At 38.5% G+C, this 24330-nt stretch overlaps 1 protein-coding gene across 1 annotated transcript; it reads left to right on the plus strand.

Annotated features, from left to right (window-relative positions):
* Window positions 1–5660: 5660 nt before the first annotated feature.
* On the plus strand, window positions 5661–24177 carry LOC752871 (heparan-alpha-glucosaminide N-acetyltransferase). The gene is made up of 17 exons (XM_030987276.1): window positions 5661–6090; window positions 8933–9144; window positions 9762–9904; window positions 12656–12774; window positions 13703–13760; window positions 14030–14093; window positions 14541–14635; window positions 15336–15412; window positions 16330–16360; window positions 16984–17120; window positions 18041–18165; window positions 19255–19373; window positions 19867–20086; window positions 20771–20845; window positions 21299–21369; window positions 22123–22235; window positions 22849–24177. The coding sequence occupies exons 1-17, from the start codon at window positions 6012–6014 to the stop codon at window positions 23025–23027; spliced, it is 1917 nt and encodes a 638-aa protein (XP_030843136.1). The 5' UTR covers window positions 5661–6011; the 3' UTR covers window positions 23028–24177.
* The last annotated feature ends 153 nt before the right edge of the window (window positions 24178–24330 follow it).

A 24330-nucleotide genomic window follows, 5' to 3' on the forward strand; every position in this document is an offset into this window, starting at 1 on the left:
AATTAATATATTTAATGAGTGAAATTAATATATTTGAGGAGTGAAATGAATATCGTTAAAGAGTGAAATGAATATTTTTTAAAGATAGTGTAAAGAATATTTTTAAAGAGGAAAAGAATATTTTTAAAGATTGAAAAGGAAATTTTTAAAGTGTGAAATGAATTTTTCTAAAGAGTGAAAATAATATTTTCAAAGAGTAAAATGAATATTTTTAAAGAGAGAAAAGAATATTTTTAAAGAGTGAAATGAATATTTTTAAAGAGTGAAATGAATATTTTTAAAGAGTGAAATGAATATTTTTAAAGAGTGAAATAAATATTTTCAAAGTGTAAAATGGATATTTTTAGAGAGTGAAATGATTTTCTTTCTTCAAAGAGAGAAATGGGGACTTTTATTTTCGAGAAGAAGAATGAATAACGAGTATGGATTGCCATCAATTTTTTTTCAAAGAGGAAAACAATTTTGTGGATGAACTAAAAGCGGTTTTTTAGGGGAGATGTATTTTTAAAAGATATTTTTAAAGAGTGAAATGAATATTTTTAGATAGTGAAATCAATATTTGTAATGAGTAAGAGGAGTTTATTTCAGAGATAGAAATATATATATATATATTTTTCTTAATTGTTGTTAAATAATTGTATTTGTTTCCCTAGATGCGTGGCAAAGGCAGGACCCAACAGCAGAATTTGTTTTCTGTCATGATGAGTTCCTCAGTCTGTAAGAATCAACCCGCTATTCAAAAATCGGTTTGAGTCATACCTAAAATAGGCCTATTTAACTTTGGTCAATGCTGTGATAATTGGCCATTAAGCCATATTTTATGGCGCCTTGCAGGTAACCCGACACATGCTCCGCCGACGATTGCTCATCGACATTTACTCCGCAAAACGCGACAATTGCTCCGCGACATTTGCTCCACGACATTTGCTCCGCCGACAATTGCTCCGCCGACATTTGCTCCGCCGACATATGCTCCGCCGACATTTGCTCCGCCGACATTTGCTCTGCCGACAATTACTCCGCCGACAATTGCTCCGCCGACATTTGCTCCGCCGACAATTGCTCCGCCGACAATTGCTCCGCAAAACGCGACAATTGCTCCGGTGACAAATGCTCCTCGAACGACAGTTGCTCCGCCGACATTTGCTCCGCCGACAATTGCTCCGCCGACAATTGCTCCGCAAAACGCGATAATTGCTCCGGTGACATTTGCTCCGCCGACAATTGCTCCGCCAACAGTTGCTCCGCCTGAAGCGACACTTGCTCCGGTGACAATGTTGATGATAATAATAATAACTAGATTTGTAATACTTGTTTTTAACAAGTATAGGTGGGCTGGTCTAACTAAAATTTGAGACAAAATAAAGGGCAAATTTAAGATAGCTTATTGTCTCAGCTACAACATACTCGAAGTTCAGCGTAAACGAAGCTAAAACGACGGAGATATTGCTCGCGAAAGACGGGAATGTAGAATCCAGCTTTGAAAAAAGTCATGTCCCATAGAGACTACAGGCAAAAAGTGAAAAATTGATATTCCTCCTTTAATCGCAAAAATACGTCATGATTCCTTTGTCGAAATGAAAAATCATGTCGATTGCATTTGTAGTGAATTATCTCAGCTAGAACATATCGAAAGTTGGAAGAAAATCAATCAATATTTACAGAGATACAATCAATTTTCCAAAAATATGCTGATGTCATAATATGCAAATTGGAATTTTGAGTTTGGAGGCCATTATGATGACGTCATGAGTTAATTGAGGGTCAAATGAGACAAGAAATCATATTTCCAATTCATACTCTACAAAATATGAAACAAAATTTGGGGTCACCTTTTTTTTTTTAAATCAGACAATAAATTATCTTGAATCTTGAATCCTAAAGAGCTACAATGGATTTTGTATAGGCATGTTTTTGCCCATATATGCTATGTATTACAAGAGCTCGCACGCACGGACGTGTATCTTAAACGGACGCTCACTCCGTTATTAATGGTCAGAAATATGTTAACAAGGTATCAAAATTCAAAATGATTGAGAAAATGTGCCAAATATGATGACAAAGAAAAATTGGCGATTCTTTGTTGCAAAATGCCAGGACGCGCGAAAACACGCGCGCATGCGCGTGTGCGAGCCCACCTAATAATAAAGGCAATTTTAACAAAATTATAAGATGGTCTGTATTAGATACAGCCCACCTGATAAATAAATAAAGGCAATTTTAACAAAATTATAAGGTGGTCTGTATTAGATACAGCCCACCTGATAAATAAATAAAAGCAATTCTAACGAAATGATAAGGTGGTCTGTACGATATACAGCCCACCTGATAAATAAATAAAGGTTATTCTAACGAAATTATAAGGTGGTCTGTACGATACACAGCCCACCTGATAATAAATAAATAAATAAACAAAGGCAATTCTAACGAAATTATAAGGTGGTCTGTACGGTATACAGCCCACCTGATAATTACAAAAATAACATTAGTAACACCACCAACCATAATAATCATTGTTGTCATTATTATTGTGATACTGCTTCTAATACTACTCTTATACATGTACTAGGAAGGAGGGGAAGAGGAAGAATCTTATTGTTTGTTTTTTGTATTATCGAGGTATACAAATCCACAGGGAGGTAAAAGAGGGAAAAGTAAGGCGACGAAGAGGGAGAAAGAGGGAGAGAGAACGAGAGGGGATAGCCTATGGCCCGGGTTCAAATTCAGTTCTCTTTAATTTATTTGACCCAGTACTGATGATCATAATTTTATCTACCATGTGATTGCCATGTGTACATTTGTACGCCACACCGAATAGCACTAGCTCACATTTTGTTATTGTTGTCAAGAACTTATTGGCATGCAGCCAGTAGATTTTCATCATGTGTTTGATCTTGTATTGAAAAAAGATCAAACACATCATCATAATCTACAGAGTGCAACTAAAAATTTCTTAACAACAATTGAAATTTCTTTCAGGAAGCTATAACACTAAAAGGTGTTTTTGATTCAAAGAGCATCGTAGAGACGATGAACAAATAAGAATAATAATACATTCACTTCTATTTTCCCCGCCAAATAATCCGAACAAAAGAATCAACCGAGGGTAATCAACTGTTAAACGAATTTATTATGAGTCCTTGAAAAATGAATTAATACTGCTTGTCAAATATTATTGAAGAACAGCAAAGGCGAACGATAAAGTCGCTACAATTCAGAAATCATTGCTTGCATTGCTTTTCTCTCAAAATTACCGTGAGATATCAAGCTACATAGAACTATGATCGACACAAAAGATATTGTCTTGAAAACAGTCAGAAACATTAGAACTTGAATGAATAAAACATAATGCAAATGAAAAGGACTAGAATGAATAGGACACAAGTTAATTTCTACCATTTAAATCATCCAGTACCAAATACCTGAGCAAAATTCGAACCAGATGCATTTAATGGTAAACTTAAAGACAATGATTCATGACAATTGTCAATTGTCATGAGTTTATCGTCTAGACGTATTGCAAAAGATAATCAGAATAATAATGATCAGAATGATACCTCTACTATAAGGCCTAATTCTACATGTACTATACTACACTACTGCCATTGTAGATTATGCTGATAATACAGATGATAATAATGATATGATAACAATTATAATAATACTATATACTTATACTAATTGTCATCAAAATCATCATGTTCATATTCATCATAATAATAACAATAATAATGATTATAATAATTACAATAATAACTTATCTTAACGATAATAATCATGATAAGGATAATAATCACAATAACAAACATAATAATTACAAAAATAACATTAGTAACACCACCAACCATAATAATCATTGTTGTCATTATTATTGTGATACTGCTTCTATTACTACTCCTACTACATGTACTAGGAAGAAGGAGGGGAAGAGGAAGAATCTTATTGTTTATTTTTTGTATTATCGAGGCATACAAATGCACAGGGAGGTAAGAGAGGGAAAAGTAAGGCGACGAAGAGGGAGAGAGAGGGAGAGAGAACGAGAGGGGGTAGCCTATGGCCCGGGTTCAATTTTAGTTCTCTTTAATTTATTCGACCCAGTACTGATGATCATAATTTTATCTACCATGTGATTGCCATGTGTACGCCACACCGAATAGCACTAGCCCAAAAGATTTTACACACTAATATATATATATAGTAAAGCTACATACACTTAACTGAAGGAAAGAAACCTATAGAAAACGGACTGGATATTATTGAAAATACTATTCTAAACAAGAATGTACTACATGTACTACATTACGTTACAATTTCACGAGAGAAATAGAACTCGAGAGGAGAAGAAAAGAAGAAGTGATGAAAATGAAAGAAGACTAATAGCATTAGAGGAAAGAAAAGAGCTAAGAAGACAAGAAAAGGGTGTAAAAAGGAAAAGGAAGAGCAAGCGAGAGAGAGAGAGAGAGAGATAGCCTTGAGCTTTTGATCGGCTAATGAGTAATAAATGAAACAGATTTTGAGCGGAGTAATTATCTTTCGCCGGAGAACTTGCATAAGGAGCTAAAACTTGATGTTTTTTAAATCAAACATTATGGGGAATAGCAAAAAACGGCTGAGCATTAATTGCACTAATTGCCAGAGGAGCATTCATGTCTTCCACGAGGCCGCACTTTTGGATCAGAGGGCAATTTAATTGTCGGTGGAGCATTGTCTTTTGCGGGGTACTTTTGGGGAGGAGCAACAATTATTGTCGTAGTAGCCTTTGTAATTTTATACGGGGCACTTTTTTTTAGCAGAGCAAATGTGGGCGGAGCAATTGTCGGTGTCACCGGAGCAAGTGTCGCTTCAGGCGGAACAAATGTCGGCGGAGCAATTGTCGGCAGAGCAAATGTCACCGGAGCAATTGTCGCGTTTTGCGGAGCAATTGTCGGCAGAGCAATTGTCGGCGGAGCAACTGTCGTTCGAGGAGCATTTGTTACCGGAGCAATTGTCGGCGGAGCAATTATTGTCGGCGGAGCAAATGTCGGCGGAGCAATTGTCGGCGGAGCAATTGTCGACGGAGCAAATGTTGGCGGAGCAACTGTCGGCGGAGCAACTGTCGCGGAGCAAATGTCGCGGAGCAATTGTCGCGTTTTGCGGAGTAAATGTCGGCGGAGCAATCGTCGGCGGAGCATGTGTCATGGAACCGCCTTGCAGGCCCTTAGCAGCAGAAAAGTTGTCTGGCACGGGCCATTAATTTGCTTCTTGGCATTCATGCATTGATAAAGTTATAATTGTTTTTCAAGTGGTACCTGGTTCTTCTTATTGAATGCATTTTTGAGCCCTCTTTAAATGGTCCAAGGGGCCACGTGCAGCAAAGGGGTCTCGGCATACATCAATGTTTGTCGGCAATTTTGAATAAACAGTCATGTATATATATATATATATATATATATATATATACTAGATTCCTCCTCCCCGAATGTTTCAATACTCAGATATTGGTACCTTGTTCGTTTGATCAAAGGACACTGGGCAACCGGCCGGCTGCCGGGCCATAAACCAAATATAAAGGGAACATCCAACTGGACAATGCCTTAAATTCCTCCCTTTACATGGCCAGTTGTATGAGGTGCAAAACCGACCTAAAAATGCGATAAATGAAAAAGCTGGCTAGCCGGGCTCTGAACGCAGCCAACCGTACTTCATGTTTTTTTCTTCGGCGCAGTCTGTTCAATTCAACTCTCATTGTTCTTGCAGAACGTTGACATAGTGTGTGTTAATATAAAGGTAGCGTGCAAGGACTGAATAAAAACAGCATTGGATCTAGCTGTTGCAGCCTCTCGTCATTTCGAGACGAAAGGCTTCGACAGATCGGACTGTCACTGCATTGACTGGAAGGATGTCTTCACAGTTTTGAGGGACAAGGAGTTTTATTAGACTGTACTCGCCCTCTCACCATTCTCAGTCTTTTCCCGTCCCCTAACTGTTCGTGCAAGCTATTACAGAATACAAGCAACAACAATTCTGTGATCATGATGTGGAAATTTTCGTCGGTCATCCTCGTCGCTATCAGTATCATCCTTGACATCGACGGGGTCATGGGCAACCTTGGTAAGTATTAAATATAGTGTTCGGAATGTATGAGCCTGTCTAACTTTTGTTACAATCTCTCTCTCTTTTTCGGTGGGCTTCTAATTTTATCTTCCGCTTCCAATACTCCATACTATGTGCACGTTTTTGAAAAATACATATGCCCAAGTAAAATTTGATGCTGAAAGCGATGGCACCGACTGATATTCTATTTACAAGAATGTTCCCAAGGTGCTCAAATTTAATGCTTGATTGTGAGGGGCCCACCATTATTTTAAGCATTCCAGAACAAATATTTTGGTTAAAATAAAAACAAAAAGAAGGAGAAAGAGAAAAAGAATGAGAAGAAGAAAAAATGAGGAGAAAGAGAAGAGGAGGAGAAGAAGGAGAAGAAGCGTCAATGAATAATGAAAATGGTCTGCATAAACCAAGCGGTTAGTAAGTATGTCATCTCGACAGAGTCCTCAGATCAGTTTAGACTAAACTCTTTGATGGGTTGGTAAAGTCTGGGATTGGTAACATATACTACGAGTTTCACGGCCAATAGAAAAGGTCCGGTCAAATTGTATAAGCTTATTAAAGATAGAGTTTTAGTTATGGTCATGCGATTGCGTTATGAAAGAAATTCTCTGGAAGTGATTGGAAAAAAGTTGACAGCATGCCATGAGGCTGCATGCACGCTACCGTTATAGTGCTTTGTACATGCCAGCTAACCATTGATTCATTTACTATAAATATTTAATTAGAAAAAACGACACTGGACGATGTGTAGAATGCCAAACGATAGAAACAATTGAGCACTTTTTATTATCATGTCCAAAATATGTTAGACAACGAAGGAGAATGTACAGAGCACTAAAGACCCAAAATCCAAATCTAGGTCACTTACTAGGAAAATGAGGAATATATAGGAAAGGTGGTAGTTTTTTTAAAAGGCAGTGGAAGGTAAAATAAACCTTACAGTACACACCAGTACATATCAGGTCCTGGTTAAAGTAAAAAGCACTGTACGCAGCAAGATGTATATGCGACATGGTAAACTTAAACTGATCTATACCATACCGTGGTATAAAGGTTTGGTCCAAACACGTCACCTACATCTTGACATATTTCGAATATGAGGCCATTTACAGATCAATGCCCTTTTTTGGAAGGACATTTTTGCAATGATATTCTTCCACACTATTCTAAAAAGAATGGAAAAGCTCACCCATTATGTGTCACTTCTCCCGGAGCTCAACCTTCTCTTTAAGTCTTGCACAAGAGAGCATCGGATTTTTAAAAAATTCGTACAATATCATTTCTGATATCATAGTGAATTAAGTAGCTTTAAAGGCACACTGTCCTACTTGTAGCTACTTGCTCCCTCTATATAGAAAACTTCCCAAATCGGTGCCTGTTGGTCCCCCATGATCCTCTTTTTCTTATGTTAAATGAGAGCTGAGTTAATGAGATAGCCACCTGTGACATTGACCTCGATGGCTCGCTGTGCGGTCTAATCCCTTCTTGCTGAAGTAGTAAAACCTCCCTTTAAGTCTTTACACCCAGGTAAACCCACGTAGAGTAAATCTCATCTGATTAAGCTCATCTGTGCGACATTGGAGAGCAATAGCATTATAATAATGATAATAATAATAATAATAATAATAATAATAATAATAATAGATTTGTATAGCGCAGCTTTTATACAAAATATATTCAGCTGCGCTGGTTAAGAGCTCCTTTTTTACTAAATTCTAAGTTCGGACACATCAAAAGTTTTTATTATAAACCCCTATAAATAATGGTATCGTCCGTTTTTAGGGGAGATTATAGCATTATAATGTATGGTGGAACTGGTCCAGGGATAATATAATCTTACATTGTATATCAAACCCAATGGCCCGAATTCAGAAAGGAGGTTTGTAGAAAACCCTAGGTTCATGTGCGTCATAATTGTGACGCGTTTCGAAGCGTTTCAGACCAAGGTTTGTCTGAACCTTGTGGTCTGAAACGCATCGAAATCCGTCATATGACGCACATAAACCTAGGTTTGTCTACAAACCTCCTTTGTGAATTCGGGCCTATATTCATGATAACACTAAACTAGTAGAATAATACAAGTATACTTTTACTCCTTAAAGAAAGGCTTGATATTGAGACACTACACTGCCAGCAACGACTCAAGTATACACTACAAAGTCAACAGTGGCGTATATCGAAATTCACAAGGGGAAGGGGGGGGGGGGTCGCTGAACCGCCCGTGTACATCACTTCATCCAATATTATGGTTCTCCAAATGTGTGTGTGTGTGTGGGGGGGGGGTGTACATCGTGACAATTCTTGTGCTGAATTGGCCGCCTTACCTTTTGAGGCAGTTAACGCACAGCCTAAGAGGCACATTGATTCCACGATTATTTAGAAATGTCTCCCTAATTAAGGCCAAATAAAAATAAAAAACATGTTCAGCGTCCTATTTTTTCGAAAAAATAGGAAGGAGGAGGCCCTTTTTTTTGTTCTTTCAAAATGGCCGCTCGGTACATTTTCCCTGACAGTCGGGATATTTTTCAAAATGGCCGCCGACATTTTTTTTTTTTTTTTTAAAATCAGAAATAGATCCATTTTAGCAGTGTTTTTCATGATTTTTCTATAAAAAAAAATAAAAAAAGGAAAAAAAAAAGGAAACAAAAAAAAATAGGAGGCGGCCCCCCCCCCCAAAGGAAGCGTGCGGGGAAGCTAAACATGTAAATATTTTTTAATGGCCTAATCAACTGTTTTCATCCGTCCAATTTCCCTCGAACGAATCCTACACTTAACTATTTCTCTTCCTGTCTCTCCCTCTCTCTCCCTCTCACACTCCCATACTCTCCCTCTCTTGCCATAGTTGAAAGTGACTGCGACTCCATAATCGATTTTGGAAACTCAGTGGACGTGGGTGATCCTTCACCGTATGTAGAAGATGGATTCAAGCATTCTTTTGACGCACTCGGTATTCATCCCAGCACCTACGGTGTCGCTCTCGTTCAGTTCAACCTCGGTGAAGTTGATATGAAAAAGAGATTCCGAGTTTGGATGCAAACTGATATCTGTATCGGGGTAAGATTCGAGTTCTATCCCCTCCCTCTTTACAGACATAATCGTTAATATTCTACTATCGTTTAAACCCGATGCTGCGTGTAATCTCCATCTTAAGTTGGGTTTGTATAACAAAGAAAATTAGACGGAGGTCTAAGGTTTTTCCCATTATGCAATAAGACTTAATTCCTCGCATCGGATTTAGTTAATCAGTAGAATACTGGTCACTGAATGGCGTTCGTTTTTGGGGTGGGGTGGGGGTGTTGGTGTTTCTAGGATACATGCCGTTAAACGCATAATTTTGATTTAATCCGATACGATTTTTCATGAAGGCATTTTGTATAGTATGAACAAACGAACGAACTAACGAACAAACAAACACAAATCAAATTCATTACTATAAAAGCCTAGCTGTTGTCACAGCTTTTTTTTTTGTCAATGTTTTTGAAAGATATCGCAAAAAACAAATTAATCAAATAACATCACTGCCACTCGTGGAAGGGCAGAATATTAACTTGATACTCTATCAAATATATTGGTACAAAATCAAACGCTTCGACGATACAATTTTAAAAACAGTTTAAAGAGAAGTATACCATTATAAATGTAATAACAACCATTGGTCTGGGTTTCTGTAGTGTAAATTGGTGGTAGTTGCCAATTTGACGAGGGAGACCCGTACGAAACGGAAGATTGCTACAATAGATACAACCTACCGGACCCGTATCAAAATTACTACAGATGACACCGCCTACCCCAGTACGGATGACACCTATTGCGAGTATGTATTCTTTGCCATTTTTTAATGAATATCTTATTCATTCAGTTTTTTAATTTTTTCAATTATTTCCCCCAGTTATATTGAAGTTGGTCGTCTCACACAATACCAGGGGCGGATCCAGGTGTTTTAAACAAAGGGGGGGGGGATTAAATGTACGGAATTGCGAGCGCGAACCACGCCTTTACGGGAGTGGAGTCGGCCCCTCTTAAAAATAAACGACCAACAGAATGTGCTACTAATCATATAGCTCCGTTTAGTCTCATTTTACAACGCCCCCTATCGTCAGAGTCAGCAGCCTAACATGTTAGCCTATGGAGTTTTACCCCCCCCCCCCCAAATCGTTAAAAATTCATTTTTTTTTGTTTAAACGAAAAGCACATCCAACCCAACGTACGTTATCACTAGCTCTTTCATTGGAACCCTCATGTCCTATTGACTTTTGAAAGTTCACCCACCGTAATTCGATCAAAATAGGTTGCAAGCTCGCCATTGCCTATAATACACATGTGAAACAAGTCGAACTTTGAACTCAGTTTGCCAAGTGATTTTAAGATTATAGGTCAAGCACACGAAGGATAAGAAGCATGAATTATCATAGATCACTTCTGCTTGGTTCATTATGTCCATTTCACCCAATCCCCTACCGTAATTTTTCCAATTAGTAAAAGCAAACATTTTGCCGAGGTAAGCAAAAACATAAATATTCATGAACGGTCAGACCAGGGAGGTGAGACTAGCCCTGGTCAGACAATACAGCCTTTTAGTACGTAACGTATAGTGAATGGGAATGGGTGATGATCCGTCCAGGAGGTAGAGGTCAGTGGTTTGTGCTGGCAATATTCCAGCGAGCGAAAATGAGACACCGGAGCACTATGCCTAGCAGGCTACGGTCTGACTATTAATCTTGTCTCTCTCTCTTTTTTTTCCTTCTCTTTTTGAGTCTCTTTCTCCCTCTAGCTCTCCATCCAGCTTTTTTTTTCGAAAGGAAAAAGGGGGTGGGAGGCGTGCGCCCCCACGCCCCCTGGATCCGCCCCTGAATACATTGGTGTAAGGTTTCACCTTGTCGCTTTAGGCCATTAGTAGGATCAGCTGCAGATTAAGGAATGAACAAATGGAGAAGGCCGTCAATCTTGAGGTCCCCATCCCCCCCCCCACAAAAAAAATCTGCTACAAGCCCAAAAGAAGAAAAAAATGTCATTACAATTAAGGAATGCCATTGCAAATCTAAGATTACTGTGAGGGAGGGGAAGGTGAAGGGGGGGGGAACACATTATTTTCATATTTGATAAGATATGCCGGGTTGAACATCGCCAGCAACATGCTTTCTCTGCCCTGAATCCACCAATGATTGGGGTTAGGGAGGGAGGGGGGGGGGGGTAAGGGAGTTAGAGCAAATCTACTGACAGGATAGACCCTCCCCTCCAAATTACTTAAACAAGTATGATAAATAGGTCATAAGGTTTCTGTATATATGCCATATTGCCAACAAATGTAGAAGAAAAGTGCGCATATTATCAAAGAGCCAATAATATTCAAAATCGCAGACAGCAAATACAGATTTTCTGGACAGGATTTTGAAAGGGTTGTACCCAACCCCTCCCCCGCATTAAGCGATGCGCGTATACCCTCATTATATCCCTTATCTATAGTATCACCAAACAGAACAAATTTTAGACAATATTCATATTTTATGGGTTTGCAAAAATAATCCAAAAGTTATTGACTCTCATATACCTGTATAATTATTTTCAGTCACCTCATTTGTAGGGTTACTGGGTTTTTCTTCTCGGCTAAAAATTATCAAGAGGGAGATTGAACCTGCATTGCCCCCTTAAAGTGACTTGGTAATATTGCCTCAGATTCTGAAACAAAATCCTGGATTTAGCTCATGCTGCAATCATAATTATAAACCTTTAGGTCAGTCAGGAATCCTATGACTTTTACAAGCCGATCGCCTGTCTGATTATCAAGATATTTATGATTGGAGCAAATTTTGCGTTTTCCTAACGGTTTTTATTACAGTACAGTCCATTGGGGAAATGAGTATGCTAAAACCGGTCTCTCAAAGATTTTTACTTTTTTGAGGCACTTCATGATCATTTTGATTAGCAATTTTTTTAGGGCTTCAATATTTTACCACATCACAGACACGGTTCTAGTAAACCTACCCCCTGGACATCCACCTCGGATAACCACCCCAGGCAACTACCCCCTGCACAACTACCCCCGGAAAACTACCCCCAGACAACTACCCCTACGACAACCATCCTCTAGGACAACTTACCCCGGATAACTATCCTAGGGGGTAGTTGTCCGGGGTTAGTTGTCCGGGGGTAGTTGTCCTAAGGGGTAGTTGTACGGGGGGTAGTTGTCCTAGGGGTTAGTTGTCCTAGGGAGTTGTTGTCTTGGGGTAGTTGTCCTGGGGTGTAGTCATCTAGATGGGTGGTTGCCCTATGGGGTAGTTGACTGGGGGTGTTTATCTGGGGGTGGATGTCCAGGGGGTAGGTGTCCGGATACGCACAGACACTGATATCACATAGGGCTATGCATCTCAGATTTAAAATTGTTAAACGATGCCTACAATATACGCCACTGGTCATTATTTCTGATTTTTTTTTTTTTTTTTTTAACTTCAGAAAATCTATGCTGCATGTTTGCAAACCCCTTTTTATTTTCATATACGTATACAACACCGATATAGGTTTTTATTCGTCTTACGTATCTGAACTACCCTTTGTTGTTCTTGTGCAGGCTTTGGTATCATTTCGGGCTCATCGGAGAATATAATTTGACCATAACAAGCACCCTACACAACAGGACTGAAGAGTGCAACTTGCAAATATGGAAGAAACCCTTTTATGAAAATACAGGTATAGTCGAACCACTAAGTCCCTCACACATTATGTATTATTTTGATTACCTGTGGTAATCAAGTCTGTGAAGACGATTAATCCATACCCAAATAATTAAAAGAAGACGTTAGCAACATTTGTTTCGTATTCTCTTTTTATTACAATATCCCTCTCTCATGACACGTTTCCTCATACAAAATGACCCCTCTTGTGCAACGGTCGTTAACTTTTCGCGGAAAAAAAGACAGAAAGTAAGATGTCGCCTTTTTGGCGCTGCACGTGGGACGTCACTCCGATTGCCAGTTCATAATTGTATTCGTATTCTCGAACGTTTAGTTTCGTTTCGCATAATTCAGTGAACGCATAATCCTTTACATTGGTTCTAGAACACCTACCCCCTGGACATCCATCCCTGGATAACCACCCCCAGTTAACTACCCCCTAGGACAACTACCACCCTAGGACAACTAGCCCCTAAGGCAACCACCCTCTAGGAGGACTACCCCCTAGGACAACTACCCCCTGGCAACTACCCCCCCCCAGTAAACTACCCCCTAGGACAACTACCACCCGGACAACTACCCCCACACAACTAGCCCCTACGACAAACATCCTCTAGGACAACTACCCCCGGACAAATATCCTGGGGATAGTTGTCCTAGGGGGTAGTTGTCTGGGGGTAGTTGTCCGGGGTAGTTGTCCCGGGGGTAGTCGTCCCAGAGGGTGGTCGCCCTAGGGGGTAGTTGTCCTAGGGGATAGTTGACTGGGGGTGGTTATCCGGGGGTGGATGTCCAGGGGGTAGGTGTCCGAATATGCTTTACATTATCAGAATGTTAACAGTTTGTTAAAGTCTATAGTTTTAGAATCAATGAAGTAAACTTTGCAAATTCATTCTATACTATTCATATGTTTCTATCTTGGTATATTTTTTTACACTACATTGCAGCTTCATTGGTCTTCTTTGGCACAATTTTCTTGGGATTTTTCATTGCTGCCGTCTGGTTGTAAGTATAGCAGTGATCAAAATAATATTGGAATTGTGTAGACTGACCTAGATTAACAGATATCACCTGTCTTTAGCTCCATAGTTGCACAATCGACAATTCATAGAGCAAATGCTAATGCCCCCTCCCCCTCTCTCTATCTTATGCCCGTCTGTCTTTCACTCCAATCCCATCCAAAAAGTGTTTGATAAGCTCTGTTTCTCACCATCTAATACACTCTATGACCATCTATTCCATCCTTTCATTCACTCTATTTGTTCCTCTTGCAGTCATTGTATAAAAGGGCGTGTCACGAAGAGCTGGACGATTAATCATAATGGAAGTACACTTCCAGTGAGTATGAATAATTTAATAAGCGCGTTGTACTCAAGACTATAAAGCACAATTGTCGGTAATTCAGAGTAATATATTCGTCTGTTTAGAGCCAGAAGAAATTAAGTCATATACTTTAACACAAATTGGACTCTCTTCTCCCTCTGAACAGACGTTTTGCACTGCACATCGTTGTTTGTACAATGGATTTCACTCTCTATTGGCGCGTCAAATCCGCATATGTCACTGACGCAGTCCTACGTCAGGCAAATGTCGAAATGCTGCGTCAGGCAAATGACTTCATGTCTTTAACTAGCATTACAATATCAACTCGAGATGATTTGATTGAGACAAAAGTTTAGTCAATTTTCTTCACCGTCTGATAGAAAACAACAGTAGGAATAAAAGTAAGCCATCAAACTTCTTTGGCCCTTTTTTCATTTCCTTTGACCGTCAACTACGGTCTAGATCGTCGAAGACCAAACACCTCTCACCGTCCAGGAAAGGAACGACAAACCGACTCCGACCTCAACTCGACTCAAGTCTGTGGATACGTTCAGAGGGTAAGAATTTTGTGAACAAGTCTTAATTCGGTAAATTGGGTTATTCAATCTTTCAACGTGAACAAGTCGTAAATCGCAATCCCTAGTAATAGTTGGTTGTTCTATTTTCTGGAATGAACGAGTCTAAAATAGTAATTTTTATTTGGTTATTCTATTTTCTGCAATAAACGAGTCTAAAATAGTAATATTTGGTTGTTATGTCTTTTTTAAAGTGTGAACTAGAATCCAATCACAATTTGGTTTTCTATCTTCTAGTGTGAATTAGGCTTTAAATTGTATCCAGTTCCTCGTTTAAAACGAACGAGTCTAAATTCGTAATAAATGTTTGTTTTAATCTTTAATCATGTCATGCTATTAAAAAGAGTTACTGTGGTATATTAGATAAGGCTCTTGGCTCTCGTTCGAGAGATTATGGGTTCGATCATTGTTCGGTGCTTACATCCTTCAATGGGGCAAGGTGTTTTGGCCACATTTCCTCTCCGAACTGGGCCCCGTTGCATTTAAGTTACCACTGATGTTAATGTTGCCATCGATGTTAACTACCATGGCAACCTATCAAATCAAGGTTTCCATGGAAGATACAATTGATAGCAAACTTTCATTTTCATTTTCTTTTTCACTTTCATTTTCATTTTCATTTCCATTTTCGTTATTATTATCATTATTATCGTTAATATTATTATTATTATTACATCTAAAGGGTTGCGATAATGCTACTAGCGGGTGGAGCCTATGGAGACGGTCACTATTGGTTCGTATCGCATGCCATTTGGTCCGGTATGTATCAATATTATGTTTCCCCTGTTGAACACAAGCTGCCATGATAATTGTGCTATAATCCTCTTTGTAGAGGTGTTGTGGTCTAGTGGATTAGTCTCATGGCTGTGAACAACAAGGTACGGAATTCGAATCCCTACCGCAGCCACACTCGACCCAGATGCAGCACATGGGTACCTGGTAGGATGTATTCCTCCAATGCAATTAGTGCTTCGGTTGCCGGGGTAATAATATTCAAAGTCTGTTGGAACAAAACGAGACGGTTTATCCCAATATCCTAATATGATATACGCTATACAAGAACGGCATTGATGATAATGATAACGATACTTATAATAATAGTAACAATAATATTATTATCATTATCATTATTATCATCAGTAGGAATAGTATTAGTAGAAGTTGTACACTGTATTAGTAGTAGTAGAAGTAGTAATAGTACTACTACTAGTAGTATAATGAGTACTAATATAATCATAAAATCGATAGCCCCCAACACACCCATACTATATTAGGGCATTAATTAGACCTATAGGTTTGTCGAGAAACCTTGGTTTTCGTACGTCATATGACGCGTTTTACACGGTTTTTACAAACCTGGTTTGTAAAGAACAAAAGGAGGTTTGAGCTCAAACATTGGTCTGAGCTCAAACCTTGCTTTGTGAATTCGGGCCATAATGTTGTTGTGAATATTACATCCCTCCAATTTTTTTTTGAAGAGGCAGCATTATTCCTGTGACGGATTGTAATAACAGAGGGGGGGGGGGGGTGTGTGTGAGAGAGAGGGAGTTTGCTTGCTCTTTTGGTGGGAGTGGAGGGAGGGCAGTCCTCCTTGTAACACTGTCTCTAAGTCATCAATATAATACCGTATTAGTAAACATTATGTATTTGACATGGACTTTTTTTCTCCATTATAGGAATTACTGTGGCAGATTTCATGTTTCCATGGTAAATACAAATTATGTTTAGATTACATTTTAAGTGTGTGCGTGTCTGTGCGTGTGTGGGTGGGCCTGTGTTTGTGTGGATATGTTTTGATGTAGGTGTGTGGGTATGTGAATAGCCCGTCTATTTCTTATGTATGTAAAAAGTGTAAAGAGAAATAGATGTCAATAGAGGACATTGATCTTCGTTGTTGATACAATGTGAAATGTGAAATCCATTGTTAATTGTTTCGTGTTGAAATTTTGTTGCTTTTTTGGTTGTTTAATTACAAGTTTTTTTTAATACGAGCACCTGTATTATTTTGTCAATATGTAAAATGGTGACATCGTCGGTCTGGTAAACCCTCAAGAAGGTTGTCATCAGGAGGCAGACGATGTCGTGGGCTGTCGATCTTGTGGGCTGTCGATCTTGTGGGCTGTCGCTTGTCGGTCTCATATGCCGTCGCCTACACAATCAGATATGTGGATCAATATCCAATGATAACAAACATAAACCCAATATTGATTATTGACCATTATTAAATCAAATCAGAATTCCTTTAGAATCACATTACATTGATCAACACTTTGCCCACAGGCCCCATAAGATTAATAAACTCACTTTAGCCTTACGTGCTTTTGTTTAAGGTTTGTGTTCATCATGGGAACCTCGATCCATCTCTCGATCAACATCCTCCTATCAAAAGGTCAAAGTTATCCTTCTATCTACAAGAAACTGGTTTCCCGCAGCATCACTCTTTTTATCATGGGAGTCTGCATTCAGCGTGAGTATTGCCAATTTAATGAAGCCATGCGTGCTCTGTATTGTATTTATCGTGTATGGACGTCTACGCTAGCAGGGTGGATTTTAGCGCCAGTATTATTTGGTAATTCTGTAAAGCCTCAACATTTCTACTTTACATGTATGCTCTTTGTCTGTACATTTACCGGATGTTCACCAATGCAGTAATGTTGTGTCATGTAACTATTTACCTATCTTACTTTTGATTCCTTTTTTGTTGTTATGTTTTCGTTTTTTTGCTCCGCTTTGGAATTCACTATTATCATCATAATATTTATTCGAAATATCAGCTTTTAATTTCTAATATCTCTCAAGAGAGACATGTATTAGAAATTTTAAATCCATTAATTAAATAAAATCAAAATACAATGCAACGTCCCTTTGCCTCAATCATGTCCGGTCAAAGATGGTTACAAATTGGCCACGATCACATTGATACATTCTTGCAGGTCGACATCCCATGAGACCGGCATTTTCGGTCTCGAGAACCCTCGGGAAATTTTATTTTAAACATCGGTGACGGATAGATCGGTTCCGTTCTTCGGTCTGTCTCATGGACCCTTTACAAACTGCTCAGAAGGTTCACAAGACCAACATAAACGGTCTGCCGCGTTTGCCGGTCTAATTGGATGTCGGTCCCTTGGGCTAACAGTCTCGTAGGCTGTCTGTCTCATGGGGTATCTGTATTGTGGGCTGTCAGTCTCATGGGATATCGGTCTAGTTGGCTGTCGGTATCGTAGGCTTTCGGTCTCACAGGGTATCTGTCTCGTTGGCTGTTGGCCTCGTAGGCTGTCAGTCTCAAGAAGTATCAGTCTCGTAGGCTGTCGGTGTCTTGAACTGTCCCATGTGGCTGATGATAGTGATTATCATTATAACCCTAGCTGTTTTCTTTTCTGTTTCTAGCTCATAATGATTTTCGTACTCTTCGCATCCCCGGTGTCCTACAACGTTTTGGTATCACGTATTTCATCGTCTCCTCATCCTACCTTCTCTCGAGACGTCTTCAAGCACGTAGGACAGAAAGAACGGTGAGATCAATCATCAAGTCCTCCTTAACTTCACACTTTATCGATAGTTTGGTGCTTCTTACAAGTATTAGCTCTTCTCAAAATACTTTTAAAACCCTTTCACAACTTCGGAGAACGTTTACAAGTTGGCAATCTCTTTCGAATCGTTATCAGGATCCTCCCTCTTTCAATTTGACTGCCACTCCATAGCCTTTTTTGTTTACTTGTCACTATTATATACAGTGCGTCCCAGAAAAAACGAAACCGAGAATTATCGATGTTTTATCATAACGTAGTCACATTTATAATTACTAAATGGCACATATTTGGAAAGCTTAGATCCTCCTCTTTCATTTGCTGCAACTCATATGATGCATATTTCACGCATGAGTGATTAAAATGAATTTGAAGAGAGGAAACCAAAAAGTCATTTGGCTGACGGTATCTGAATTTCAGGGAGAAAATCACATTTCTAGAAAGTTGAGTTTCTGCCCTTTCATATGACACCTCAATCAGGAAAAATGAGCAAGGAATGAGAAAGTTCTGTTTGTTAAAAGTAGTGCTTGCATTTCCATAATTTTATCAAACGAATTCGTTTTCACTGGGTGCCTGCCGTAGCAACAAACAGAGTTAACAAAAGACTTAACTTCATTTCGTTAACATTCAGCCATAGACGAAAGACTTCATGCATGGCTGATTGTCAACGAAACGGAGTTAAGTCTTAAACATACATCATTATCTTTATAAGTTTAACTTCTTGTATTTTGTATGCAAAATATTATATATTTTCAATTAGATGTTTAAAGAGATCTTTATAATTTCCATGTTTTCAAAAGAAATTGAAATAATCTATGCGCAATTAAAGTTTATTTTATTTCTTGATAAATGGAGGCACGTCCAACTTATCTTAATACTACATGTATAATCTTGTTTTCCATTGTACCTTTCTTTGTCAAATGTATGTATCCATCACTTTGTACATTTGCTTATATTGTTTTATGCTTTGAGAAAAATTGAATAAAGACTTTATTCGAAGAAAAAAAAAGAAAAAATTTCAACTTCTCATAGTGAAAACTAATGTACCTGTTTGATTCATTTTCACTGACGCAGGGTCAATATTACATGATGTTTCGTGACGTCATAGACTACCTTGAACTACCCCTGGCTGTCTGTTGTATGGGTATTCAAGTGCTGGTGACCTTTATACTACCAGTACCCGGATGTCCACTGTGAGTTCAGAGCCATTAAAAAAAAAATCACAAGATTTACATTTCAATCTTGTTAGGCATAAGATCGAGGAATTGCATGATACCATCATTATTTTACTAATAACATTGTGCATTTTGAAAGTTCCTTTTCATGTTTTCATAGTCTTATGATGTTATACTTTCCGGGGCATGATTTTATTCTTGTTTTGTACTCGTTAGGCAAAAATATTGTTATGTTCAGAAAAATGATATCTTTTTCTATTTATCGTTTAGATTAGAAATAAAATTTTATGATTAATACATATATATATATATGACAACCTAGTTTTACAAATCACAAATGGGTTAAATTCATGGAATCTAGCAAAATAGAAAGATTATTTCAAGTTCTATTTCAATTCTAAAATCAACATCTAAATCCTCTTCTACTCGTTACAACGTAATGCCGTGATCAGATTTGTTTGTCCAAATATTGCTTTTACTTTATAGTTCACTTTGTTTCCATTTTGTTCAGCGGTTATCAGGGACCTGGTGGTCCGCTGGTTGGAGAAAACGGTGAGCTTACGAATTGCACCGGTGGAGCCTCGGGCTACATCGACCGTCTGTTCTTCACAGAAGCCCACATCATACCTAAACCTAGATGCGCTAGGATATATCATTCGACCCTATCGGTTGACCCGGAAGGAATACTCGGAACTTTTAATTCTATTGCGCTTTGTGTGTTTGGTCTACAGGTAAACGACATTTGACTGCATTATTATTTCCCTGTTGTAGGCTACGTTACGTTTTTTTATTTTTTCAGTTATGCAGCCGATTGACAATTGACTAGCTGTGAGACCAACGTTAGATCGATGTTTTCGGTCTCGCAAGCCTGCAAGAATGACGGTCAATGAATCCGACAGGCCACATGACAACAATTCTAATCTGAAGGATCTTTTGACTACTGTTTGTGAAAATTCATGAGATCGACAACCTGCTGTGAGATTTCATGAGATCGACAACCTGTTGTAAGGTTTAATGTGATCGACAGCCTGTAAAATCACATGATCAAACGTCAAAATTCCTTTTCATTACAACGTTATGTCGGTCTCACGGCGGGTCATCGGTCAATCGGTGATAAGGAAACTCAATCAATTGCAAATTATAAAAGTTTTTTAACAACGTTAAATCTGAATGAATGTTTCTCTGAATCAAGCCATGCTCCATAAACATCTATGTATAAGTAAGTGATCTTTTTCCTCCCGTTATCAAAGGATTAGAGCTTATTATTGATACATCTTTGTTCTGATAAACATGTACCGTAAAAGCTTATTCATCTTGAACAACTTGAATTATTGATACAGTGCTACTGAAATAAAGGGATTGTACAATGTTGTTTCTACATTAGTTGTTCATATTTTGTTAAAATTTTCTGTCAGGCTGGCAAGATTCTACATCTCCATTCAACCGTGAGAGGGCGCATGGTCAGACTTCTCCTATGGGGTTCACTGTTGGTAAGAGATTCTTCAGCTTTTTTCGACGCCATGATGTTCATTGTTGAAAAGTTTGCCATTACAATCTTGTTCGGATGCTCTATTTTGAGCCTTCTTCCTAACTGTGTCAGTGAGAGAAAGGTGGACGAATGAGGAACTGGTAGGATAACCAAAACAAAATTGTGTCAATCATTGCCATATACCCTCACGGTGACTATTTAGTAGGAATCCTGCCCAGGAGTGGAGATGGTGCACACTCTGTTCACGAACGAATCCGATGGCCGGGTTAATGATGATAAATGTAAAGCGCTTTGATAGGGACGATATACCGTGTTACGCAGAGCGCTAAATAAATCCAGCTTTGATATCATTATTCACTCAGACTCTTCAGGACTTTTTAATTATTTACAAAACAGATAAATATATCAACCATAGAGCAGTTGTTAATTGCGTAATGTTGTTCCTTATTTCCAGATATCCTGCAGTGCTGTTTTGAGCAAATGCCACATGGCTGATGGATGGATACCCATAAATAAAACCTTATGGTAAGGAACAATTGTACTCCTTTACAACTTCAGCGAAGTAAAATAGGCCTATGTTTAATTTAAAAACAACTATATCAACATTTGAAAGGGCCCATGCCATTCAAATACAAGGGTATTCCTGTTGGTGTTTAGTCCTGCATACATCTCATATTTTGATATGTAAACTTCTGAATGATTTTATAGATTTTTATATATTTTTTGAAATATTTTGTCTTCAAACTTGCTAAGCTCCGCCCTAAAAATCCTCCAAATCTCATTCCCCTTTTGACATCATCTGTCAGTCATCAATGAGCTAACTTGAGAAAGTGGCATGTAACTTTGCCAAAGTTTTCCACCTATTACAATACTACAAACAATAGCAACATATAAGTTGCTATGTCAGACATGTCAGACTAAACTAATATTCTAGAATATACAAAGGTATGTAATTTCCCCCTGCTCAGCACACGTTTATAATATCATTGCATGCTTTCATACATTATGTACAATACATCATCATTGTCTTTATCTTCCTGATGATGCTAAAAACACGTTAATTTTACCTTTTTTGGAGATCCCCCCCCCCCCCCTGGCGCTCAAAGGGGGGGGGGGGGGTGCGAAATTTTTCAAATTTTCGAGCGCCAAAACAAAAATGTGCGCACTACTAAATGTGCACACTAGGTCCCCAGGAAAGAAACATCCATACATTTGCCATATGTAAGTAAAACAGTCTATTGTCATCCCTTCATGTTGTCGACATTTTCTTCCTTGAAGGTCCGTTTCATATATCTTCCTCACCGGTGGATTAGCCTTCATGATTCAGGCCTTGTTCCACATTCTTATTGACGTAACGAATTTTTGGAACGGAGCTCCGCTAATCTTCGCAGGTAAAAATACAAATCATTGAAAACAATATTTTATTTGACAGCGCAGTGTCATTGATGCTCGTTTTTTCGCATCACGGTTAAAACAATGGCCCTTGGTGATCTCGCAACTACGCTATGCCTCTCAACTGTAGTCTCGAGGCATAGCACAGTTGCGAGCTTACCTCGGGCCATAGTTTTCACCGTGCTCCTCAAAGAAGTAAACATTTGTATTATAAAACACGGGGGGGGGGAATTGTCATCAATTCATTGTCACGATTATTATCTTTTTTATTATTATCATAATTATTGTTATATATCATTGTCACCATTATTAATTGTTGTTATTGTCTCAGGCATTATGATCACTAGTATCATAATCATGATCAACGTCATTGTCAATATCATGACTATCATCATCAATTTCATCATCCTCACCACTCTTCTCCTTCTCCTCCCCATCATCATTATTAATCATCATCGCCATGATAATCATCACAATCACCACCATCATCATTATCATCATCATCATTGTCATGTCAATGCAGGCATGTATTCTTTCCCTTAAATATATTACTAATCTATCGGTGGATCTATCGAGTTCATCTATATTTTTCGTCATCTTTTTATTTCTTAGGAATGAATTCCATCCTCATTTACATCGGAGTGGACATAATGAGTCCCTACCTCCCGTTCTCATGGACACCTCTGGTTGGTAATCACACGGAGTATGCCATCCTCGGTGCTTGGTCCCTCGTGCTCTGGCTTGTCATCGCCTACATCTTCTACCGAAAGAAAATATTCCTCAGGCTCTGATCACTATCACCCCTCCCTGTTCCGACTTGCAAAATATGTAGTACAGCAATTCAAAGTCGATACAATAATGTTTACCCTGTAGTCTGAACGTCGTATTAAGAGAAACGAAGTTAAAGACATGATAAAGATGTTAATTCGCTAATCATTTCCAATGGATTGTAATTCTTTCTCATTTCTCTGTGTCAGGAATATCCTACGTTTTAATGCTCTTTTCATCTTCAAATTGTCCTTACTGTCTCTCTCAGTGTATGTTCGTTGATGGGACGTCCCACTAAACGGACAGCCATCGGTCTCGAGAGCTTGTAGACCTATCCGTACATTAGGGTCATGGGGATTCACAACCCAAGTTATTTGTTTCGTTCGTTACAAGTCTATATTTATTCTCTTTCCTTCGTTTGCGGCTTTTTCTTTAATATTCATTTTTAATCATTATTAACAACGCAAATTTATTTTCGAAGAGTGGTATAAATTTGTAAACACTTTCAAATAGTTTGCATTAATAACTCATGAATTTTGACCCGAATACACGAAGGAGTTTTATCTTATACCCAAAGTTAACTTTCAAAGTCATAGTCATGGTAGTAGTTATGTATCCTCATGTTTTTATTGCTTTAGTTTTAAAGGCGTGTATCATTCAGTTTTTAATATTTTATGCCCAAATGGACATGATTATACCCATGTTTTAGGCTACGACGGAGATTTTTTTAAATCTTAAATCTCGTGGCCAACTCCTGGTTGGGAACCATACTGAGTATACCATCCTCGCGTGGTGGTCGTCCATTGTCTGGTTTGTCATTGCATATGTCTTCCAACGAAAAAAAATATTCTTAAAGCTGTGATGACGATGGCAGAGATGATTGCATTGACACTCGGTCATAATGATGGCATAAATTCGATGTAGCTTTACAGAGAAGGTTGGGTCAGGGGAAAAGTCAAAAATATAATTTGTGATTTTGTTTTTCTTCTCATTCTTTTTAATGTAAGAAAACAAATGTCCCATGAAAAGGATGGCTCTTCAAATGCCCTCGTAATCGAAATATGACAAGTAACAGCTAAAGGTTGTTCCATGCGACATGTTTGTGTAGTCCCATATACTCATATCTGTGTACGATGCATGTGACTTTTTAGCAAGTTTGGGCAATTTTCTCATTATTTTGATGATTCCTAAACCTCATAGCATATTGTGCTCGGTTCTAGGCCCAGCCCCCCTCAATGTTATTTAGGGTACGCATATGCTCGTTCCCTCTTTTTGAAAGCACCCCCTATCTGAGGACTGCCAATATTTCCGAACCCCCCTTTCGCG

The sequence above is a fragment of the Strongylocentrotus purpuratus genome, unplaced genomic scaffold, assembly GCF_000002235.5.
Source record: "Strongylocentrotus purpuratus isolate Spur 01 unplaced genomic scaffold, Spur_5.0 spur5_scaffold_16, whole genome shotgun sequence".
NCBI lineage: Eukaryota > Metazoa > Echinodermata > Echinoidea > Camarodonta > Strongylocentrotidae > Strongylocentrotus > Strongylocentrotus purpuratus.

Bases quoted from the DNA above. Each gene is read 5' to 3' on its own strand.
- LOC752871 (XM_030987276.1), top strand. From the start codon at position 6,012: ATGATGTGGAAATTTTCGTCGGTCATCCTCGTCGCTATCAGTATCATC. The intron at 17,121-18,040 runs GTGAGTATTGCC...TTCTGTTTCTAG, and splicing joins CATGGGAGTCTGCATTCAGC to CTCATAATGATTTTCGTACT. The intron at 20,087-20,770 runs GTAAACGACATT...ATTTTCTGTCAG, and splicing joins TTTGTGTGTTTGGTCTACAG to GCTGGCAAGATTCTACATCT.